This window comes from Anopheles nili, chromosome X (genome assembly GCF_943737925.1).
Source record: "Anopheles nili chromosome X, idAnoNiliSN_F5_01, whole genome shotgun sequence".
Taxonomy (NCBI): domain Eukaryota; kingdom Metazoa; phylum Arthropoda; class Insecta; order Diptera; family Culicidae; genus Anopheles; species Anopheles nili.
The window spans coordinates 1,626,880-1,649,767 of NC_071293.1; the positions used below are offsets into that span (position 1 = coordinate 1,626,880).

A 22,888-nucleotide genomic window follows, 5' to 3' on the forward strand; every position below is an offset into this window, starting at 1 on the left:
CGTCCCAGCGCTTCGGGAACTATTATTTTTCCAGTGAATTTTCAAATGTATATTGTTAAATCACCTTCCGTTTCCGCCGGTTCCGGCGTACTCCTGCGACTGCTAGGCTCACCCGGGCGTAGTAATCCATTTCATGTCCCACTCCTGCCATCTCAGGGCTCGCTCGTTACACTCCTCGGTCGTGTCCTTGCTGGCGTTGTTCGACCGCAAGAAAAAAAAAAAGAAAAGAAATAAGAAAAGCGAAGGCGATTGCGATAAAACCCGCCCGCTGTACGAGAGCCGGGGAGGGTGGCAGTTTTTCCACCCTTGCTCGGGGGCACCCGGCACGAAAGCATAATGCACATCCAATTATCTTTTTGTTCAATCAACTGGGCTCAGTGCGGGAGTCCTCCAAAACCGTCTTTGCGGGGGCGAACGACGAACGACGAACGGCAAACGGAAGATATCGTGTCGTGATTGTGCCGACCCTTCCGTCCGTGTTTTCGTCCTGAATCGGGCGCGATGCGCACGCACACGCAAACGTGCAGTGTTTAGATAAATAAGATAAAGGCAGGCAGTTCTCCTTCAGTTGCAGTTGCTTTTATTGCGCCCATGCTCGAACGGCTCGAACGGCTAGAACGGCTCGAATGGTTCAGGTAAGGACGGAGAGCCGCAGCTGCCCGTGGGCAGGTTGATATATTTGTTTAGAAAATAGTTCGCCACTAACTGCGCTTCTATGCAGCGTGATGGCGGGCTGCGACCGGCAGCGAGACGACGAACCCCCGGGAAGGGCTGCCCTTCGCTGCCCTTATCGTCAGCGGCCAGGGCCCCATTCGTCCGCTATTTATAGCTCCTATATACAACGAGCAAGATCATTTACTCGCCCTCCAACGGGCGGACCACTCGGCGGGCCCTTCTCGGGCGCAATGTTCTGGAAGATTTCCCAACGCCCTGTTTTCCCTCTGGGCGTGCTTTTTGCAATGAAAATTTAACATCCCCCCCCACACTCGGGGTGGCGTTCCCGCAAGCGCAATAGGGGAAACGGAACCGCACTCGGGGCGGCAGAGAAGGCACGGGGAGGGGAGAGGAGGGGGGGATGGAGCGGGGAACGACGTGTGACTGGCATTTGACATTTCGGGGGAAAATCCTCATTCACTTCAAACAGAATCCAGACCGAACTGAACGCCGACGCCCCAGCAGACGGCCGCCATTTCTTGCCGTTTCGTTTCCGGGGTGAGACAGAGGGAGGTAGGTGGAAGGATGGAAGGGAGCCGTCGCACTTCTCGCGATAGCTCCTGCCGGGCATTCAGCCCTTCAGGTTTTCGTACCGACCGAAGGGCCGATGCCGAGGGATGCGCTGTCAATGGAATTAAGATTGTTGGTTGATATTTTTCGAATTCCATCCAAAAGACGCAGCGCGCCCGACCGTGCGCCCTTCCCCACAGCACACTCCCCCCGTCCCAAACGCCCTTTAAGGGCTGGGACGGGCTCATTGGGTATGCCCACCGCGGACGCGCCCTAACCCATTGGTTTGATTACATTCACCCGGAGCGGCCCTTTTGCTGCGGCGCGATAACGTCGAGCGCATGGAAAGCGCCCCGAAGGGCCTACGAAAGGGGCTGCCGAAGGGTGGTTGGGGTTTGCAAATTAATGCCGTCCGTGCGCCACACCGTGAGCCACTTGCCGCTAGCGGCTTCCATCACCCGGATGGTTAAACTTTTGGCCGAATTGAGTTATTTTTTAATTAAGTTTAATCCTGCCCGCTTGGGATGGGATCCTGCCCGGCCGGGGAGCCGGGAACAGGGGCTTGCCGGGAAGAAGTTTTAAAACGTCCCCGATCGCAACAGCTGGGGGTACGAAGGAGACGGGGGAGAGGCACTGGAGGCCGGACGAAGTACGCAAACGCGAATCCGGGGAGCTGCTGGCGTCGCTGTCAAGGACATCGTTCGGTTGACAAAATGGTGATTTTTGGCGCTCGGTCGAGATAAAGCGTGGGCCCCGGGCTGGGGCGCATGCGCACCGTGGGTGGGGAGGTTCGGGAGGAAGGACACGCGAGAGAAAGTGAAAGTGCACGCCATTTTTATTCCCTTTTTTTCACCTCTTCGCTCGCGACCAAGACGTGTACAGTTGGAGCGATTTTGAGGAGTGATTTTGTTGGAGCTGGTGTTTGAGGAGTTTGCTACGTCATTAGATGACGTCTTCTTGCCGATTCACTTATCGCTATGCTTGATACACTTCCGAGCTGAAGTTGAAGTGATCACGATCTCTAAGGGAGGCTTTTGAAGTCATCGTTCGGCCCTAGCTCCTAGGATCCTTTGAGGTTCTGCAATCAATTTCTGCTGCATCTCGAACACCCATCGGATGCCCTCCTTTTTTGTGGAACCTTCCAAATGTCAACCCCAACTCACGGGAAGCTCTGCACGCACCGTTTACTAATCCTAATCGGGTTCTTCCGTTTGTTTTCTCATCCTTCTCACAGGTGACAGCTGCGTCCGGCCCGGAACCAAACGAGCGCGGAACCGAACGCGGAAAACTCGGCCGCGGCCACCCGCAGGCACCACCCACCGGCGCTCACGCCACGCGAGCCCGCTTTGCGGCCCTTCCCTTTGTGACCCCAGTACCCAGAAATCCGTCAAGACGATTTATCTCCGGCCGTACAAGGACATCTTCCCGGGCGGTGGCCATAACCAGCTGTCCTCGCTCTACCCGCAACCCTTGATGGAGCGCAGTGGCGGCGGGGGTGGTGGGTCGGGCGGGGGAGGTGGCGGTGGTGGCGGGGGTGGTGGGGGAGGTGGGTCCGGTGGGCCCACACCCGCCAGTCTGGACGCGATGAACGACTCGTCCGGGCTCTGCTTGCAGGACCTCGTGGGCGTGAATGGTTCAAGTTCAGCCAGTGGAGGCGGTGGCGGTAGTGGTGGTAGCGGGGCAGGAGAGCCAGGATCGAACAGTTCGCTGGCGGATCACCTGCATGGGGCCACCGCCCACCACGGGACCCACTCGCACCACAGCCTCCATGATGGGCTGGTCAGTGGCGGTGTTAGCGTTTCGTCTGCCATCACCAGCCTGATGTCCCCGGGTGGGATCAATACTGGAGGGCTTGGACACCTGCATCATGGCGCTCCTGACCTGTCCGCGCATCACCATCACCATCACCACCACCACCAGCACCATCACTCGTCGGCGCTGCATGAACCGCTGGAGAAGCTGAAGCGTAAGTACCGAACGGGCTCTAAAAGGGCTATAGAAGGGCTGTTTTTTTTTCTTTCGGTGGTTTCCGAGGTACCACAGAGGGTGACGAAATCAACGGCATGTCCGATGACAAGTGTTGGCCATTGTTCGTCCCGCGACCCCGATAACGTCGCTATCGCACCCTACACCCCGACGACGAGAACGACGACGAGGACGGGGACGAGCAGCATGATTGTGATGTAATCGTTATCGTGCTATCGGTACAATTAAACAAATTAGATCCGAACGAAAACATAATAGCATAATAGCGCACCATTAGCGGGACGCAACCCTCGCGCGTAAGGGTCGCCCTGTTCGGGAGGGTGCCGTGGAAAAGGGTCCGTCGGGAAAGCGCGCATCCTTTCGTGAAATGCGAGACCGGGTTTGAAATGGAAACCGAGCTGCTGGATGCGAGCAGAAATGCAAAACTCATGGGAAGCGAGCCACTGGATCGAGTGGTATAAACACACCGATCGATGTACTACACCACGTGATGATGTAAAAAAGCCCGCTATTTTTTAAACACGCAACGTGACACGATTTACATCAGACACGAGTAGATGGGTGTAAGTTTAGATGCGCTGCGTGTTGCGTGTGTGTGTGTGTGTGTGTGTGTGTTTGGAGCACACATACCTTCTCGAAGCGCTCGTGCCCAAATCGAAGTGACGCGCCTTTCCGGCCGTGGTTTTGGCTGCCTTGTCGTGGCCGCTTTTCCTGCGCTTCCCATTCATCTTTTTTTAATCTTTCCCCATTTGTTCCTTCGCTAGTTTATCCTCAACCTCAAATAAAACCTCTCGATTATTCTCTGGCTCAAAATAATAACAGCGCGGGCCCCGGGGTTCGGGCTCTCGGCGGAGGGTGATCAATTAGCCGTGAAGAGTTTCCACGCTTTTCCCGCCTCCCGCACGCTTCCGCCCCACAAAGGGAAGGTGGATACGCGCCACCGGAATGTCACGGTGGAAGCGACACCGACACCTCGGAGGACCTCGAGCGTTTATCGCTCGCCTCGGGAAGGAACGCATCATAATGACAAATTACCACCGCAGATTGAGCGTGACGGGACGGCAAAGGGACGGCGAAGGGACGCACGATGAGCACGGGGTTTTCCCCGTAGACAAATGACGCTCGTGCGAGGGCCACGCAGCAGCTGGGCCATGCAAATTCGCTCTCCCATGGCAGCATCCCCCAGAACGGCCCTCTCAGCCCTTCACGGCGGCATGTAAAGCGTTTACACATTTTGCCAATAATGATAAGCGTGAATAATGCACCCGATGGAGGCCCTTGTGTGCGGTTGTGGCCGAGGACGGGGGATGAGGGGGGGGGGGACGGGAGGGGCGGCAGATGATAAGCGAAATACGACGAATGGTGAAGAGCGGAAAGGAGTGGGAGGGGGAACAGGGAAGCTCGAGGTTCGAGCCATTAATTTATTTCAATTATCCCAGTCGCTGTTTATTTGCTCAGTTGATTCGCCCGGAGCGTCGGTTGGCGTACTTGCTTTAAATTTTCACTGGAGGAAAATTCGATTCCCATTTTCGTGGAAATCCGGGCTCCCATCACGAGCTGTGGAGCCATTATCGCCAACCTTAAGGCCGACTTGAAACACGGATCGAGCGAACCTTCGGACAAACGTTCGAGAGAGAGAGAGAGCCGGAAAGAAATGCGGAAAATCCCTCGACCTACGCGCTAAAGGGAACGATAGAGCGCGCAGAAGATGAGGAAAAACAAAGAAAAAAAAACGCGCGCCCGGAATGGCGGTGAAAGAAGCATAAAATACGACGCCGTACGAGCCCAGAACGAGCCGGCTGCAGCTAGTAAAACACAGCACCGAATTGACTGGTTGGGAAAATAATCTACGCTATAAAATTTCCCCCAATGACCCTCAGTTTGGGCCGATGCCGCGGGAGGAATGTTCCGGTTTTCCACACGTTCGACGCCACGCTCGGTTGAGGGCCGGAAAAACGCACCGCGTGAGTGAGTGAGACAAGTGAGAAAAATGCTACCGAAGGTACAAAAGCAGTGCGAGGTGGAGAAAAATCTGGCCGAGAAAAGCGCGCCCGGTCGGTGAGGCGAAAAACCACGCACAATAAAAACACAACACAACAAGAAAAGACAACACCGGCTAATCCCCAGCCCTATCGGTACCGGTGCGGTGCATTTTTGAGGGTAGCAAGCAAATGTGCCTCGTCAACGCACATCGGTTGCAGTTGCCGATGGCTGCGGACTGCAGACCCCGCAGTGCCAGCTGGTGAAGTTATAATTCTTCGAACTGTCAGCCTCCACGACGGTTGGGAAGGCGATAAAAAAAAGGGCGAGAAGAAAACGCACCGCTTCCAGGACGACGCACCGTAGCGTCAGATAACGTGAGGCTGTTCGGTTCGAAAGCGTTGGAAAGAGTGGTCCAATTTTCCCAATATTGCGTTCGATTTTTCAAACTCAAACCGTTTTGCCAGAAAGCCAAAAGACGACGATGCTCACGCTGGTGTTGGTGTATCAAGCGCTGAAGCAGCATCACCGTACCTTGGCACACACTCGAGGCTGAGGTTAATCCCTCGGTTAGCTAATTGTTTCGTGGCACACCAAAGCCGCGGGGATGCAAAATGGGTGCAAAAACGAAAGCAAAAAAAGCCAAACAAAATGGGAAGCCAAGCCCGTGGTCGGGAAAATCCCTGCCAGCGTGTGCAACTCGTGGGCAACTCGAGGTTCGTTCGAAGCTCAGGAAGCAAATTGGGACCATCGATGGTGATGTTCCTGTTTTTGCAAATTGCGTAGAAACCGGTGCCGTCATCTTTCCCGCCGAGTAGTTGCGCCTCTGACAGACACGGATCTCTCGCGCACTTTGGGGATTCCTTTTTTTTTTTCGCCCCATCACACCCCAAAAATGGTGGAAACCCCGTTGACACGGGATTGCGAGACATTGCGACAAGTCGTTCAGTGCGCAGCTTGGCGTCCCATCAACATCGTGTTTTTGATGGCGCGCTTGTTGCGTTGTAGACAAACATGTTAAACGCTTCACGAACGCGAACACCACGTCCTTCCCGGGGCTTGTGGCTAATTCCCTGGGGGTCAGAATGGGTCGTTGGAGGGCCTCGTTTTGACTTCTGCCCTTTGGCTGCGTTTGTGGTAGCAGTTTTTCAGCTCACAGAAGCTACGTTTCGCCACGGCCGGGTAAGGATCGATCGGTGATAACTAGCTGTCCTGCTGGCTGTTTGTCTCGAGTAACGCCTGGAATGGGAACATCTGTGAACAAGCGAAAAACGACACGCTATCGGAGATCGCTTGTTGAATTTAAAGACAGCATCCCCCAATGGGGCTCATTTTTGAGATGAAGTCGAAATTCTGAAACAAGTCCATTGGCTCATCAGTGTGATGGGATGGTCATTTCCAGTTCGGGTCACTTCACACCAATCTAGGGCGGAAAACGTGACGAATACCTCCCAAATGACCCAAGTGAAGCTCTTCGCCGTAAGAGAAGTCAGTCCCTTTGGGAAGGAAACGTACGTGTGGAGCACATTTTCATAACTACAGCATAAACATACGTCTTATGGGGTGTCGTAGCTGCCTCCAAAACGGTGCGACGCGGAAAATCAATACGCCTTCGAACGCCGATGATCAAGGTCATCAACGGCATCATGGCGAAATCATGAACCCTTATCATCTCCGTCATCTCCGTTATCCAGTGGTTTCCGTTGGTCGGTGGTTGGTTCTTTTTTGTGTGGGTGTGTGGGTGAGTGTGTCCCTTTGCTCGAGCAGCTCGCTTTATCGATCCTGGGCTCCATTCGTCCCTGCACGTACCGTAAGGATCTCGCCCCATCCATTCAGCTGCCCTGCTGTTTTATTATCTCCTCCGTCTGGTCCTTCGGACCCAACCGATCGGCACCGATTCTGGAATCCGGCTCGCAACCCCGACCGATGACGAACGTGTCGTTCGCTGGGACGTGTCAAGGGCCACGGGGAGTGAATGTAATGAAAGGAGCTTTAGATGATGTTAAAATTGAGATTTATGAAGACACATTACGCCGCTCGGAGGGAGAGACCCGAGGCTTGCTGCATCCTTAATATCGGCGATGGAGCAACCCCACGCTCCGGGAACGTGAACCCTTGCCGTCGGTCCTTCGACCGGAAACGTTCAAAAGAACGTCCGGATGCTGGCCCAAAATGGCCACGCTTCGATGGTAGTGACGGAAAATAAAATACAAAAAAAACCACGCAACAACACACCCGGGGTGTGATTTGAATACACACTTTTCCGAGGGCGCGTGGTTTTTTCGGGGGTGTTTTTCTTGCTTGCTTTTTTTGTCTCCTTCCTTCTGTTGTTTTTGCTGCACTCTTGCCTCCCACGCTTTCCCGGGGGTTTATCGGGCGTATCGGACGTCTTTTGCCGTTGTGCCGTTTTCTCCGGACGCGCGTGCTTTTCCGCCGTTCTTGCCACAGGAAGCTGGGATTTCATGGGAGACTGCACATCCAAACGGTGCTCCGGATGACGGTTTGGTGAGGATGCAACTACGGGGCCAGCCGGGGCCAGCCAGGGCCAACGGAAAAGCGAACCGTCAGGTGGAAGCCGCTCTGTCTCGGGGTCCTATTTCAGGCCAACCTCTAGAACATCAGCAGCCTAGGTCCTGGTCCCGCTATTAACGGTATGATTTGTCGTTCGCCAACGAAGCCACTCGACTCTCGGTGTGGTTTTGCAGCTCGCGGAGAAGGTCCTTGGTGATTTACAGGCGGCTCGAACGCTTCGTAGCCCTTTATCCGGGCTGGTTAGTACACCCAACCAAAAAGGGATAAAGCCCTTCTCGCGAAGCTAACGCAAAAACACGCTCTAAACGCGATGGTTTTGATTACCATTACCTTCTGGTGTGCGGCCACACACGCACACACACACACACGCTCGCCCGCAAGTCAAACAAACAATGCGCCCTTTTTCCCTTTTTCCCTTAAGTCGGGCTGCTGTGGAGGATGCGCGCGAGGCAACCACATAAATTCATTTGACCATTAAATTGGTCCCATATGGCTTATTGTTTTCTATTTTTCCGATAGCACCGGCGTGTGCGCGCGAAGGGACGAAAAACCCCCGCCCGGAAAAACCCGGCCGGTGACAAAATCGCATAATCATTATCTGGCGATTTTCTTGCCACCGGGCGCCCCCTGTTTTTGTGGGTTTCCTCACCCGACTCGGTTCATCCCTTATTTGCGCTTTTCTCCCTCCACCCCCCTCCCCCACCCCCCTTGGGAAGGGGTGCGCCACCCCTAGGCGCGACGGGAGAAAAACCTCAGCTTCGTTTTGCTATAAAATTATCATTTTCCCGACCGGCTGGCCCGTTTCAGCCCCTTACGAGGCCACACAAAACAACCTGTCCCTGCTGTCCCAGGGATGCCGCGCAAAACAAACGAGAAACAAAATCGAAATCAAGCCACCGAAGGTGATGGAGGAAAAGAAGCAACAACAACAAAAAAAAGCGCAACTGTGCAAGTTAATAAATGCGCACCGGCACACACACAAACACACACACACACACACACACACACACACACACCGGTTTCGCTAACGGCGAACGAATGCGGCCCTTTCGGGGCCCTTTTTTCGCGTCCCTGCCGAGTGATTGATCGTTAATCGGGCACATCCTGTCCGAAACGCGGCATTCCCCGGGAAATCTCCGGCCCCCAGCAAAGACAAATGTTTTCGGGCACTCGAGTGTGAAATCAAAGTGAGATAACTTAGGATGCATTACGCACATGTTCCGGTCGGGCCCGGGTCGCATATTTAAAATTAAAAGGGGGAAAAATGTGCCCCGATCGGGGAGAGATAAGATTGAAACAGATGAGCCAGATTAGTTCTCGTCTGGCTGCTCTTTTTTTCTTCTCTCTCTCTCTCTCTCTCTCTCTCTCTCTCTCTCTCCTGTTTTGCTTTCTTTTGTTTCACCCCTGCCTTGGTGCTGGGCGCGGGCTTAGGGCGCACGTTTTATTGCCCGATTCCGGCAATTTGTCTGCGGGTGCATATTTATTAGGTCATCATTGCGGACCTTATCAAGCGGGCAAAGGAAACAACAACCGCGAAGGGTGATCCCGCTGGTGTCCTTTTTTCCTCCGTCTTTTTTGTCCGTCTCGCCATCCGCAGATCGCCAACCGGAGACGTGATTATCGGAATCCAAACAGACCTCGTCCCGCGGGCTGTCGCCAACGCGCGTCCGTAATGCTCGCCCCTTGTTTGCGCGGTGTAATGCAATTTAGATCACTCGAGGGCGTCAACGTCGTAAGTGCACGGCCGAGGGCCATAAATTCCGGCCAGCCCTTCGCGGTGAAGTCGCAACTATTGTGCGAAACTAGCGCAGTCTGGCGTTGTGCTAATCGCGCAGGTTTCCACGTGACGCGGCCCGGTAACAGGGCCGATCTCGGATAGCGCGCTGACGGAGCGCACCACCGGAGCCAGGGAGCCATAAACGGCGTGCATCGACGCAAATATTGTGCCCCGAGGTGGTGCCCTTTTTCTCCTTTTTTTTTCTTTTTTCTTTTTTATTTTTCGCTAGCACCCGATGGCCAACCGAAGGGCACACTGTACACTGTTGCCACGGCAGGTCGGAAAACGCGAGATAAGTGAGGCCCTGTTTGATGTTTGATTAACTATGCGCTCTGGTGTTTGCGGCGTGGGATGGTGCGATGTTCTAAAACAGGGCCCATTCTTCCCTTCTGACGGGTTTTGCTTCGAGCGGGCGAAAATCCGGCCCTCGGCCTGTGGCGGCTTTTCCGCGCGGCTATTTTTAAACCTTTCCATGCCTCCCATCAGCGCGGCGAACGCAAGTCAGACGCAGGCACTGGTTAATCCTGGTTAATCCTGCTCTTCCTAAGCGCGGCATTAGTGCGCGCTGTTTCGACTGTCGAAACGGGACGTGGTTTTATGTTTTCCCGCGCGGTTTCCTTCTTTTGCCGGCCCTGTTCGGTTCGCGGGCAGGCGGAGGCGCTCCGCAGGCCGGATTCATAAATCCCCGGGAGCTATTTCCTGAACAATAAATTTGTCTCGAATCGGTGTCATGCATGCATCGCATTAACCTCCGGGAAAAAGGTCGAAACCTGCATGCAGCCCGAGCGATATTGATAAATGGCGCGGGGAAAACGGTTGGGGGGGCCAAACGGGGGTGGGCAGTGGTAGCGGGTAGCGGGGCCGTTGTACATATTTGAGCAACTTATTTATTTATACATCTATATCGGGGTGGGGAGCTGCACACGTGTGTGCGGTTTATTTTCGCCTCGGGAAAATCTGCATGCACCCGTTCCTTACGTTCCTTGGGAAAAACTGGCGCACTCTGGTGGGGCGGGCTTTTTATTATTTTTTTTTTCGCGTTTGAGAACGCGAAAGCGCGATTCCTTCAACCACACGCGGCCAGGAAAATGGGCCTGGCCTAAGGCGCGTGTGTGTGCGTGTGTGTGTGTGTGTGTGAGGCTTCGGGTTTGCTGGTGCTGTTCCTGTCTCCCACGCGGCGCCATTTTTGGTCGTTCTCGTTCCGGCCCAGCAGAAGGGGATGCGCGCGCGCACGAACTCGACGTGAATCATCCCCCCGGGGCGGGGATGCACCGACACACACGCACGCACACGACCAAGGATTGTTTCGTATCCATACCTGCGCTGATGCACATCTATACGTATATTGTTGGGCCGTTTCGGGTCGGAAAATGAAGGAAAACTCACTCTCAAAGGATCTTATAGGTACGGGAAAAGCTCGCCCTCGTGCCGTCGGATGTTGATGCGTGCGTGATTTTGTTTTTTTTTTTCGATTTTCCTGCACTTTTCCCCCTTCGAAAGACGGCACGTTTTACAAATTACATCCACTAACCAGCGCACCGGTGCATTCCACCATTCCGAGAACAAGCATTCCGAGCAAGTGTTAAATGACGGCTAATTTTCCTCCGATCCGTCACGCCGGCGGCCAACCAGACCCAAAGTAGCGTGCGAGCCCTTCAGGGCCGTATCATGTTTCGAAACCCGCCGGTCTCCGGTCCGTTCCGGCGTATCGTCTTCGGGTAGCGCGTCCGGAGGCACTTTTCCGAGTTGAACGTCAAGTTGCTGCGTCTGGCTTTCGTTTCCCTGTGGCTCGGATGCTTCGTCCAACCGGCCAGGAACTGGGAGTAATCCGAGCGGAACCGGGCATCTTCACGGCAGCGTGCGCTTTCCGGCGTTTGGTTTTTCGCCTTGGTTTCAGACTCGGACGCAACCAACGCCACTTGCTGTGAGCCGTTCGCGTGTGAGTCGTCCGATACTTCTGCCAAGCGGATCCTCAAAACCGTGCCGGTGAAGTTCTTCCACGCCAAACGGCAAGCCAATCACTGGCAGCAGCTCGGTAAAGGAAATGGGGAAAAAAATGCACACATTTCTCGGCAATTAATCTCCCGTCTGTCGTCCTCACAGACGACTCGTGTATGTGTGTGAGGGCTCATAAATAGGTGCTAACAAAAACCAACTGGCTCGAGGAAACTCGCGTCCATATGCGCAGCAGCGCACTGCGGAGCACATAAGTTATGTGCGACCTCGGAACCCGATACAACTATCGATAAATTATATTGATATTTTAACACCCCTTTTCCTGTTGCTCGGTAGACGACCCCGTCGAGGACTTGATCGGGGTTGCTATGGAATTGGTCGTGAGGGTGAACTCTGATTATCTCTTGCCATTGCATGGAATTGCAGTGGTTGGTTTCTGATGAGTTTTTGGGTTTTTTGTTGCGCTCAATCTGAGGTTGTTTTCCACACGAACATGACCGAATTTAGCGGGTAACAATAAATACAATGAAGACCTCCAAATTCTGGAGATGTACACTAGATGATGCTACAAGTCCACGTCATCTCATTCCACATTTCTTTCTCTCCTTAGTGTGGGCCGAGACAGGCGACTTCCGGGAAAACAGTCACGGTGTAATGACGTCCGTTAGCAGTATTGACCACACGCAGATGGGCTTCCAGGCGTCCTCGCCTCGCAACCGGAGCTCTCGGGATCGAAAAAATGACGGTAAGTAAAGAGAACCGCACTCGGGTAACGGTCTTCACCACTAACACCTGCCACTCCAACAGTGTCCCGATGCATCAACGAAACTTCGGTAAAGACCGAGAACCTCAGCAGTGGTATGTCGCATGAGGACGGTACCGGTACGGGAGCGCCTGGCACCACAATCCAGCAGGATGGCACCGACGGTACCAAGAACGATAAGAAAAACAAACGCCAGCGACGCCAGCGGACGCACTTCACCTCACAACAGCTGCACGAGCTCGAGCAGACGTTCAGCCGCAACCGCTATCCGGACATGTCCACGCGGGAGGAGATCGCGATGTGGACGAACCTGACCGAGGCGCGCGTGCGGGTGAGTAAGGGGGCGTGGGATCTCCTGCATGCACGCGTGAAGGTGTTACAGGGCCGATGTCACCGACGGCAGGAGATGTCGGAGAACGTCAACCAACCGAAACATATGCCCCGTTTGGGTGGCCTTACAACTGACCGAGTCAGGAAGAGAGGGGGGGGGGGGAGGAGGAGGGAGAGAGGGAAGAAGCGGGAGGAAGCAACCGGGAAAATACAACCCTGCGAGGGTTCTCGTTTTTCCGACACTCGCTTTCCCGGCAACGCCTTTTCCACGCTGCCGCTTTTCCGAGCCCTAGCACCGCGGTAATGTGACAAACGTTTTGTGTAATAGTTTTATTATTATTACCATAATGAAACCAAACGCACCCTTCTGTTTCAACCCCTCGCTGGTTGGGGTGGGCTTTTTGTTCTCTTGTTTTTTTTTTCGTCCTTTCTCCCGCATCACCGTGGTTTCCGCCCCCGTTCGGCGGGAAAACCTTTGCGCGGCAGGTCAATGCATTTGTTAATTTTGCTGTTTGCCAACTGGAAACCCCTGGGCGCGCGGTAGCATCCTGATAGCCCTCTCTCCTCCAACCACCACCTCGCCGGCCCTTCCCACTCTTTTGGGCGGTTCAGTGTTTTAAAATCGGCCAGGTTTTTCCCCCTTTTTTCCCGCAAAAAGGCCGGCCGGGGATTTTCGGTCCCTTTCTTTTTTGCTGCCCTGTTGTTTGCCGCCCTGGAAGGCAATAAAACTGCGTAATTTTATGCGACACTTCGCGATCGCGTCCCGATGGTTTATTTTGTGCGTCATTCCGCACCAGCGGGAAGCCCAACCCCACCCACGGTGCGGCCCACGACGCCCAAAAACAAGGGGGGATTTTTCATAACTATCTTATCCCATTAGCCGCAGCGGGGAGGCGACAGATAATCTGGCCCCTTTTTTTTCTTTTCTTTCGGCCCCCGGAAAGGACACCGAGGGTTCGCCGAGGTTTCATCCCTTACCGGTTCGGTATGCAGATGGTCGCGCGACGCCGGAAAAACTTATGCTTTTCCATGCCAGGGTTCCGACCAGGGTTCGGGTGTTTTTGTCGCGCCGGGTGGTGGCGCATTTTATTGGCCGATCGATTTTCCCGACCCCCAACCCCGCCCGTACGGGGGAGGGTACGTCTTAATTTTCGTTTTAGCGTGATTAAAAAGAAACAATCCCTCGCGCCCGGAAGGGCTTCGAAACTTTTCGCACTCACACCGACGCACGCACACGGGTGGTGAAATCTCGGTTTTTCCACCTGCACCACCGTGGGTGGCTGGGCGCACTCTTTTCTTTCTTCCCTTGTCGCATGCCACCACCCACCCCAGACACCGGAAGTAGCACGTGGCGGGTACATAAATGTATTAATTATCTCGGCAAGTAAACTTGAATTCGACTCAACCACGGCTCGGGCAAATAAATCATTGCCCTGCCCTTGCGTTTCGTCATCAGCACGCCCTACCGGCAAGCGGCAAGATGGCAGCCGTTTACCGTTGTCAAAGTGTGGCCCTCTCGCAGGCTCCTCGGCGGGCTGCCGCCGCCATTACGACACCTTAAACCTGCCACCCTGTGTCGCCCTGTGCCACCCTATGCCTCCCTTATCGATCCACCCCACCGAGCCGCCACCGTGATGTGTTTAATAATAAGAGGTTTATGGCCATTATTCATCCGGTGTTCCGCATGATATATGCGGGGTGTGAAATTTATGGCAGTTTATTCAATGTATCTTTTTCTGCAGGATTGCGCTGCCTTTATCGTTTTTGATCATCTACCGGGACACTTTAAGAATGCCTGCTCGAGGGCGGACTGTGGGGGTGGGTGGGGATGGTGGGGTTGTGCGTGGTGGGAGAGGGATGCCCACGGGCAGAAGCCGCACGAACAGATCGAGATCGAGAATGACACGAGAATGATTTTAATTACTTTCTACCGACTGCACCTGTATCTCATGAATTATGGTATTGTTGTGCCGTTTATCGAGCCAAGCGCTGCCGAGGACGACGGCCGGAGGACATTGGCTTTCTTTTTTCCACCCCTCACATCCTGCCCGAGCGTTTCGGAATGCTTCGTTCTGGTTTTTTTTTGTTTATTTCCTCCCGAGCGCCAACGTTCGGTGCACAAGAAACAGTAATTGTAATAGTTTCTTCAGATTCCGTCGCTAAATCTCCGAAATGCCAGCAAACGATGCGTTCCACGCGCGTATGTGTGTGTATGTGTGTGTGTGGCACGGAGCAATGATTTATCGCCCCAAACCGTAGACGTTGCTCGAGCAAGAAGCGAACGGAAAGAAACCAACTCCCGCTGCTAAACGGGCAACTTGTAGGCTTGGGTTTCTGCGAGCTCGCAGCTTTATGTGCAAAATCGTGGAGTATGCCAGCCTTGTGTACCTATTTACAGGACTACTTTCTATTCCATGTGTGTCCGAACGTGCCGCAAACCGTACATACTGCCCACTCGGGTGTATGTACGTGGTACGTGGTCCTGTTTCCTGCCTGCCAAGGATCAAGGATATAGCACACCAGCTCCGGGGGCCAGTGCTTTGCGGATTGTCTTAATTGTTGCAAAATTTACCGTCGGCCCTTTGTTCGCTTGAAGCACACACTCGACCCAATCGGGCGGTGGCCATCTCGGGGGCGGCTCATTATTATTTTATCTCCACCCCACGAGTGCACGGGTGGGTCGCTTTTTCTCTCGCTACCGGTGGCTGGCTGATTTACAGCGAGCTGGTCCGGCTCGGTGGAGTGTTACAGGCGAGCATCGTGCGCCCTGCGGGTAGCATGTAATGCTTCAAAATAGATATTTTACTCTCCTGCCCCACGGGCCGACGCCGGAGACTACTTATCGGCGATGTTATTTAGACTCATAACGAGGAAACATATAAATAAACATCATATAAAGCGAAGATGTACATGCAAAACATACCGAGTCCTTAGAGATGGGTTTTAGCCGGTAATCCTGGCTTAATCACACAATAAATCTACGAGGGATTACCACCAGCTCACGTCGCCGCTCCATTCCATATGCATTGCAGTTTTGCGAACCGCACACGTACGCACACACGTACGCGCACACACACACACACACACTTGGGTCGTTATTTGATTTGGTATTCCGGTTTTCTTACCACTGACAAAGTACCATCTTTGATTCATCTCGGGCCTGGGAGGCGAAAAAAAAGGGGCCCAACATCGGATCGTGCCCGATCCGGTGGAAATGGAAAAGCCGCCCAACAAACGTGTAACCTCGCACAACCAGTAGTCATTCGTTAAAGCGGCCTTTAGTGCACCGGTGGTCCTGCTGCACCGTTCGAGCACCCTTTTTGTGCGCAAAAAAAAAACGGGATACGTGAACGATAAACACGCAACTCCCGCGTAGGTGGAAACAAAGAAACTGACCCGGGCGGTCGAAGATTATCGTCCTTATAAATCGTCGACCGGAACCGGAAAAGCGATGCAGCGTGTGCAGCGGGAAAACACTCCACCGAGCCATTAACACACCTGACAGGGTTGAATGGGAAATGGAAATGTCTTGTGGCCAGCAGAAAACCACCAGCATTGGCATTCACATCGACGGTCCATTCAGCTGTAGTGCCACCGTCGTTAATCTTGGTTCGATTTCCCAACAATCATCGGAATGGCGGTGGTTTTTCCACTCTATCCGGCCGTCGGTGTCGGTGTCTCTAGCTGCAACTGCTGGTGGTGCAGGCAGTAGTTGGTACGGTCGTTAGACGAGAATTCCACGACCGGGTGCAAACCGACGGTAGCATACGAGTTGGGAACATAGTTATGAAGACTATCAGTCAGTGTTGCACAAAACAAAAAACCCTCCGTGGCCAGGACCCACCGATGGACCTTCGAAAGGGCAGTTGCATGGCACGGCAAGCGCAATATTTAATTTATCGTGCTGCTTTTATGGCTTTCGCTCCATCGGATTCGCTCTGGACGGGGTTTCAGCAGTGGTTCACAATTTCGCAACATCGCCCGGTGGCAAATGTGCACTCGAGTACCCGCTGGCCGGGGGAAAATCCGGGGAAAACTTGTTGATGTGTTGGCCCGGTAGTTTATTGTTCACACAATTGTGCAGAGCTCTTGTGTGAGTGTGTTTGAGTGGACATTCGACATTGTGCTGGGAAAGGAGTGAAAGCCCCATTATTTATTGTCGTTTGACGTCGAGATGTACCGATTATGATTGTAAGGCCAATCCGCTGTGTGAAGAAAGTCCTTTTTCAGCCCTTTCTGGTGGTTTTGCAACGGGAACTTTCCGCCTCTCAGGATGCGCTTCGATGCTGTGTCATCGGAACGATTCGAGTGGTCGAAAATAAATCTTCAATATCAACACCAACTTCCTTTCGAGCGATGCCGTGGCAAACGGACAACACCTTTGCTGTTTTATTTTTTTTAGCTCACCCCTCCAACCCTCAACCCACAACCTACCCCGCTGCCGTAACTCACCCCTTGGCGGGAAGTTTATTTCTCGGCGATTATTAGTATTTGCGCGTGATAACATATCGAATATGAGGCGGCTTTACTTTTTTGATGATAACGCCAAACCCGCGCACATCGAATATCGGCGAGTGATTGAAATGTGCGTGTGTGTGTGTGTGTGTGTGGACAGAGTGACTGCGTGTGTTCGGGTGGGGATCGAATTATGAGCACGGATTTATGAGCTGGGACTTTGGTCGAAAGATGACGCCCGCAGGAGGCGTCAAACAGATAATTACCCCGTCGGGTTCCGGACGCCGGTGGCACCAACTCGCGCCCTGTGAGTGCATACACACACAAACCCACACACACGGAGCCTTCTGGTTGGAGCGTTATCGGAGCGCACCTTCGGTGGCCAAAAAGATAGGCCCCATTTTTTGGGGCCCTTTCCACGCTTCCTGAAACTGGCAGCGGTGGCGTTATCAATTCGGTAGCCGCTGCAATGTCGAAATGTTGTTTGCCCACCAAAGGGTCCGTGTTGCCGCCGCTTCAGATTGTCGGTTCGCAGTTCCTGAAAACCGATCGGGTGTAATCTGAACCGCGTGCTATCAACTGTCTGCCGGGTGGATCTCGCGGGTTTGTTGGTGGCCAGATACAAGCGCTGGAAAACGAGCGTGCGAGAAAGGAAAGAGAAGTGAGGAAAAATGGACACAAACACACACACACGCACACACACACACGTACACATGGGAAGCCGACGGGTGGTAGATTGATGGGGCATTGCGGCAACCCCCGGACAAATTAATTATGGGTCATCAACTTATGGGATGATCATAACGGCTTGGGAAGATTAGCCGCAGGTCATCCATTTGCCTTTTCGAGTTCGGAGGTTCGATTTGCGATAATGTGGTGACGGTGGTGAAGGTGGGTCTCGAATTTCCCCACGGAAACTGCATCTCGAATGGGAAGCCCTTGTAGCAAGTACCGCCACTTAGCGCTCACCCCTAGCAGGCTCAGCTTTGTCTGCTGATCTTCGCCCAGAACTCGAAGACGCTCCACCTGAAGCCGTTAAGCCGATCGAATGGGCCATCACACTGCGGACGTGTCCCGTTTGGCTTTGCTTTATTGATTGAGACCACCGAAACAGGCCCGATAAATCGGTCAAGTGCACCCACTCGTTAGCGAGACGATGCATTCCACGCCCGTAAAAGCCCACCAGCGCGCACTGCCAGGCAACAACCATCAACAGCACTGTCACGTACGCGAAAAAACATAAAATTCGCGACAACACTCGAGCCGGTGCCGGCCGAAAGGCGCAAGGATGCAAAGTTCAAGTGCATCGGTCCCACTCGAGAGCCCCCTGGGCACGGCGATGTACGACAATTACTCCCGCACAACAATGTGATTATCTCAACAACGCGCCCGACGCGATAACGGTTGACAATGTTTTTTTTTCTGTTCTCGCCTCTGTTCTGGCCCCGCGGATGGGCTGTCGTTTCGGCAGCCAAAGGTGCATCGTAAATTATCCGTTTTTCACGCACGGCCACGAACCAGCCAGGACTGTGACTTTGACGTTTCCCAAACCCAAACGTATGTGAGCAACATCTCAAATATAGCAACCGCTACCGTCGACGTGCGACTTAATTTTATATCTTCCCACCGCTTCATGTCGACTGTCGAGCGTCTCGTCAACGTCAGTCGATTGACGCCGTCAAAATGAGGCAGATTAAGAGCACCAGAGACACCGCGCTGGATGGTTTTCTTGGGTTTCGCGAGCGCTGCTATCTGCGTTTTCTCTCGTGCCGTCGCGAGACGGAACGATTAATCATATGCAAACCGGGAAAATCATTTTCCACCCGAGCGAAACCAGCAACAATCAACTAATGCCACATTAAACGGCCCCTGTGGGTTTTGGGAGCCCTCGGTGAATGTTGCTCCACTTGGTGGTGCCGTTTGATATATGGTTCTATTCTTTTTTTCCCTTTTTTGCCGCTGTTTGCTTTTGCCAAAGGGCGTTCTAGGGTGATGGGGGCGTTTTGCAAATGGCGCCATCCGCTTTTGCGCGGTTCGGGTGGGAAGAAAATGGGAAAGAAAGAAGAAAAAAACTTGGCAATTTTTCGTTCCTAAATTAAGACATTAGCGATGGTTGATTCCTTCCAGCCTCGATGCTCACTCGCATCCAATTGGCACGCGCAGCCCTGCACACCGACGGTCGCCGTGTGGCCCTACCAGCGGTTCCGAAACGAATTTCAATTGCCGCCCGGCGGCAAATGTGCGCCCGCTTGGTTCACCCTGTGGCCGCCTCTATTGATTCTACGCCTCATTATACGCCTCATCAACGATACATTTCCGCACGAGCGGGGGAAAAACCAGCCCGCACCACCCGGGTGTATAAATAAATCGCGCGCGAGAGGTTTTCCCATGTCCGCGTGCACGCGCAGCACGCCGTCGGTTGGAAAATGGAAAATTCCGACCATCCCGTCGGTAGGCCCGAACGAAACGAATGATAGAGAGACCGAAGAAGGAGACAGAGAGAGAGAGAGAGAGAGAGAGAGAGAGAGAGAAAAGAAACGTCACATAATGCTACGCGTAAGGAAATGAAACGCATCCAATTTTCCACCATTTCCTGACCCTCGCCTGGGGTTGGTTATTTTCTTTTCCGGCTCGTCGAGGTCCCCTTCGGGACACCAACAAAAAAAAACCGAACCCCGCCGGCGTGCACGCTCCCGGCCGGGCCCCGCTCATAGGTAACGAAATCGTTAATCATGACCAAGGATTACGCGCATAATCCGTTCGGCAAACAAAAGCTCGCCGAGGAAGCCCTGACACGTGCGGTTAAATAGGCGCAACTAAAAGCGCATCCTTCGGCCCGAAGTTGATTTACTTTGGCGGTGCATGAAAGTCGATTAAAGTTAACGAGAGTTTAATCTCGGGGCATACCGACGGAGCGTTAGCTCGTCCGTTAGGAACCGCGGCCACTCCCTCGGCCGGACCTGTTGTGTGATTTGTGAGCTCGTCCTGGGGAGCGGAGTTTTGCGCGGGAAAAGTCACAATTTTTATTTTCCGCCCGAGTGTGCTCGATCGAGCTTCCTCGCTTCGATGCTTAGTTTGGCTTCTTCGCCAGCGTGATGTCACACTTCCGGTGTTGTGCCATCTTGAACAAGCCACCCTCCGGATGCGGCCATTGCAGTCCCCGTATAACGTCCTTGGACCGTGGAAAACACCGCTCGGCGCCGAATCGAACGGGCACCGCCAAATTTTCAGCCACCCACACGCACGCAAACACCCACGCACGCGCGCGCGCGCACGCATATCAATAATGTAAAGAAACAAAAGGCTGCGTTGCGAGTTATTTTCCATAATAATACATAAATCCACTAATAGAAACAAATCCCCTAATTTTTATCTATCCGTGCGGAGACGCCCACGAACCAGCAAAGGCACAGGCACAGGCACAGGCACAGGCACGGTGGGGATCACCGGCGGAATAGTTGGCATCGGGCGGGCAGCAGTAAAATAGGTATTTCCAAGGGATTATGTTAACCGAACGTAGAGGATTTCACTGCAGATGGCTTTCGCACACATACGAACCGGTGTGCGGTGACAGGCCGGCCGATACTCGCCGGCTTTTATGCCGCTAAAACCTTGCCGAACGGCGGGATAAACGTGTAGCGGGCCTCCCCGGGGTGGGTAGGCTTTTCACATATGCTCTTGCATGATGCATAAATTTCCGGCCCGGCGAAACGGCCGACGAGGATGAAAACACAGCGCTTCCTAATCATACGCCTCGTCGGTCGTGGGGCCGTGGATTGGGAAGCGAGGCAGCCGGATGATTGCACTGTCGTCAGAAATCGCATTTCCATATTGGGGTTGGGTTCGTTGTGCGAAGGGATGAAACGGAAAGGACATGCATGCCTTGGTGTGGCTGGGGAGTTCGTTTTGAACGGCTGCAGTACGAGGGAACCACGCTAAACGGGGTATGGTTCACTTTGGGTCGACGTGGCTACCGAGCTCGACCCTATTTCGACCCTGTTTCGACGCTAGCTCGACCAAACGTCAAATTACCGTCGCATTAACCCGACACCGTCCATCCGTGCGCCTGTTATGCGACTAATCAATTAATCTCCCGTCTCGGGCCTTCTCGCTATCTCGCTTCTCCTTCAGGTATGGTTCAAAAACCGACGAGCCAAGTGGCGCAAGCGAGAACGAAACCAGATGAACGCGATCGCGGCGGCTGACTTCAAGAACGGATTCGGACCACAATTCGTGCAGCCATTCGCAGACACCGACTCACTCTACTCGTCCTACACGTACAACAACTGGGCGAAGGTGCCATCCCCACTCGGTGCCAAAACCTTCCCGTGGACAGTGAACCCACTCGGAACGTCGATCGTGTCGTCAAACCACCATCAGAACTCGATCAACTGCTTCAACACGTCGGCATCATCGGTGGCGGCTGGAATGGCCGGAACCGGTACGATGCTGCCCGCCAGCATGGGCACCGGTCTGACGGGCACTTCCGGTGCTACCGGCGTCTCACCCACACCATGCCCCTACACAACCCCTACCAATCCGTACATGTATCACCACCGAGCTGCGGCCGAACCCTGCACGGCCATGAGCTCGAGCATCGCGACGCTGCGGCTGAAGGCGAAACAGCACACTTCCGGCTTTTCCAGCCCGTACTCTGCCTCCTCGCCCGTCTCCCGCTCCAACTCGGCCGGCCTGTCCGCGTGCCAGTACGCCGGTGTTACGGATACGGTCTGAAACGCGGCCAGTGCGACCAACAACCCGTTCGGAACGTTGCTCCTGTTTGTGTCCCAGCCGTCTGCGATGCCACCGCCATCCCCGCCCTTATCGTTGGCGGCTCCAGTTGGTGGTGGTGATGGTGGTGGGGGTGGGGGTGGGGGTGGGGCTGGTGGTGGTGAGGGTGGCTCCTCGTCTGCCCTCACTTCCCATCAAGAGCAGAGTTCTTCTTCCAGGCCGGAGTCGCCCCGATTTGCGCACCCAAGATCGGCGCGACACTCGAGCTTCAACTCTCCTCAACAACAGCAACAACAACAGCAGCAACAACAGCAGCAACAACACCTCCAACAGTCACAACAACAGCAACACCATCAGTCGCTCTACCAACACCATCAGTACCAGCAACATCCTGGCGGTCATTCGCCACAGCTCCACCACAACAACAACCACCACCACCACCACCACCAGCACCAGCACCAGCACCACCAGCAGCAGCAGCAGCCGCCGCCGCCACCATCAACGCAGCAGATGGCCTTCTCATCCTCCTTCACGTCGGTGACACCACCAGACTCGGACCTGACCGAGGACGTCGTGCTGCGCAGCTCCAGCGCTACCTCACCGCCGTCCCCGGCCATGACGGCCGTGTTCGTCGTCAAAGGGCAGCTGCCGCCGCACGATTACGGCGTCGTCGGACGAGGATGATAATCGGGAGCCATCAGGATGTCAGGACGTCGTCAGGAGTGAAGTTGCGTGCAATTCCGAGCTAGCGAGCCCCACCAATAAGGTGAGATATAACTAAACTAAAGGTCCAGCCTGTCAGAAGCGAAAAGTGAGGGGAGGGAAGGGATGTGGGAGACCGAATGCAACATACACATACACCACACACCAGCACACACACACACACACATGCGTACACGAACAAGGATGAAATGACGATCATGAAGTCCTGCCGGGTGTCAGTCGGTCGAGCAGAGAGAGAGAGAGAGAGAGTACGAAGAGAGTTTTGTATAAATTATGTTGAATGCCACCCTTTCGCTTCCTTCCTCTCTTCGCCCGTGGCCAAGTACTCGAGGTCGGAAAATTGTGCTTCAATAAATTGCATCATTTTAATGGCAGCTTCTCTGCATAGTGCGAGTGCTGCCTTAAGACGCCCAAACACTTGAAATCGGAGG

The 22,888-nt window shown here is 53.9% G+C and overlaps 1 protein-coding gene across 1 annotated transcript; it reads left to right on the forward strand.

The window, feature by feature from the left end:
- The first annotated feature begins 591 nt into the window (after positions 1–591).
- On the forward strand, positions 592–21,737 carry LOC128728382 (pituitary homeobox homolog Ptx1). Its single transcript, XM_053822004.1, has 5 exons — positions 592–635; positions 2,598–3,190; positions 12,066–12,200; positions 12,263–12,549; positions 21,135–21,737. The coding sequence occupies exons 1-5, from the start codon at positions 592–594 to the stop codon at positions 21,735–21,737; spliced, it is 1,662 nt and encodes a 553-aa protein (XP_053677979.1).
- The last annotated feature ends 1,151 nt before the right edge of the window (positions 21,738–22,888 follow it).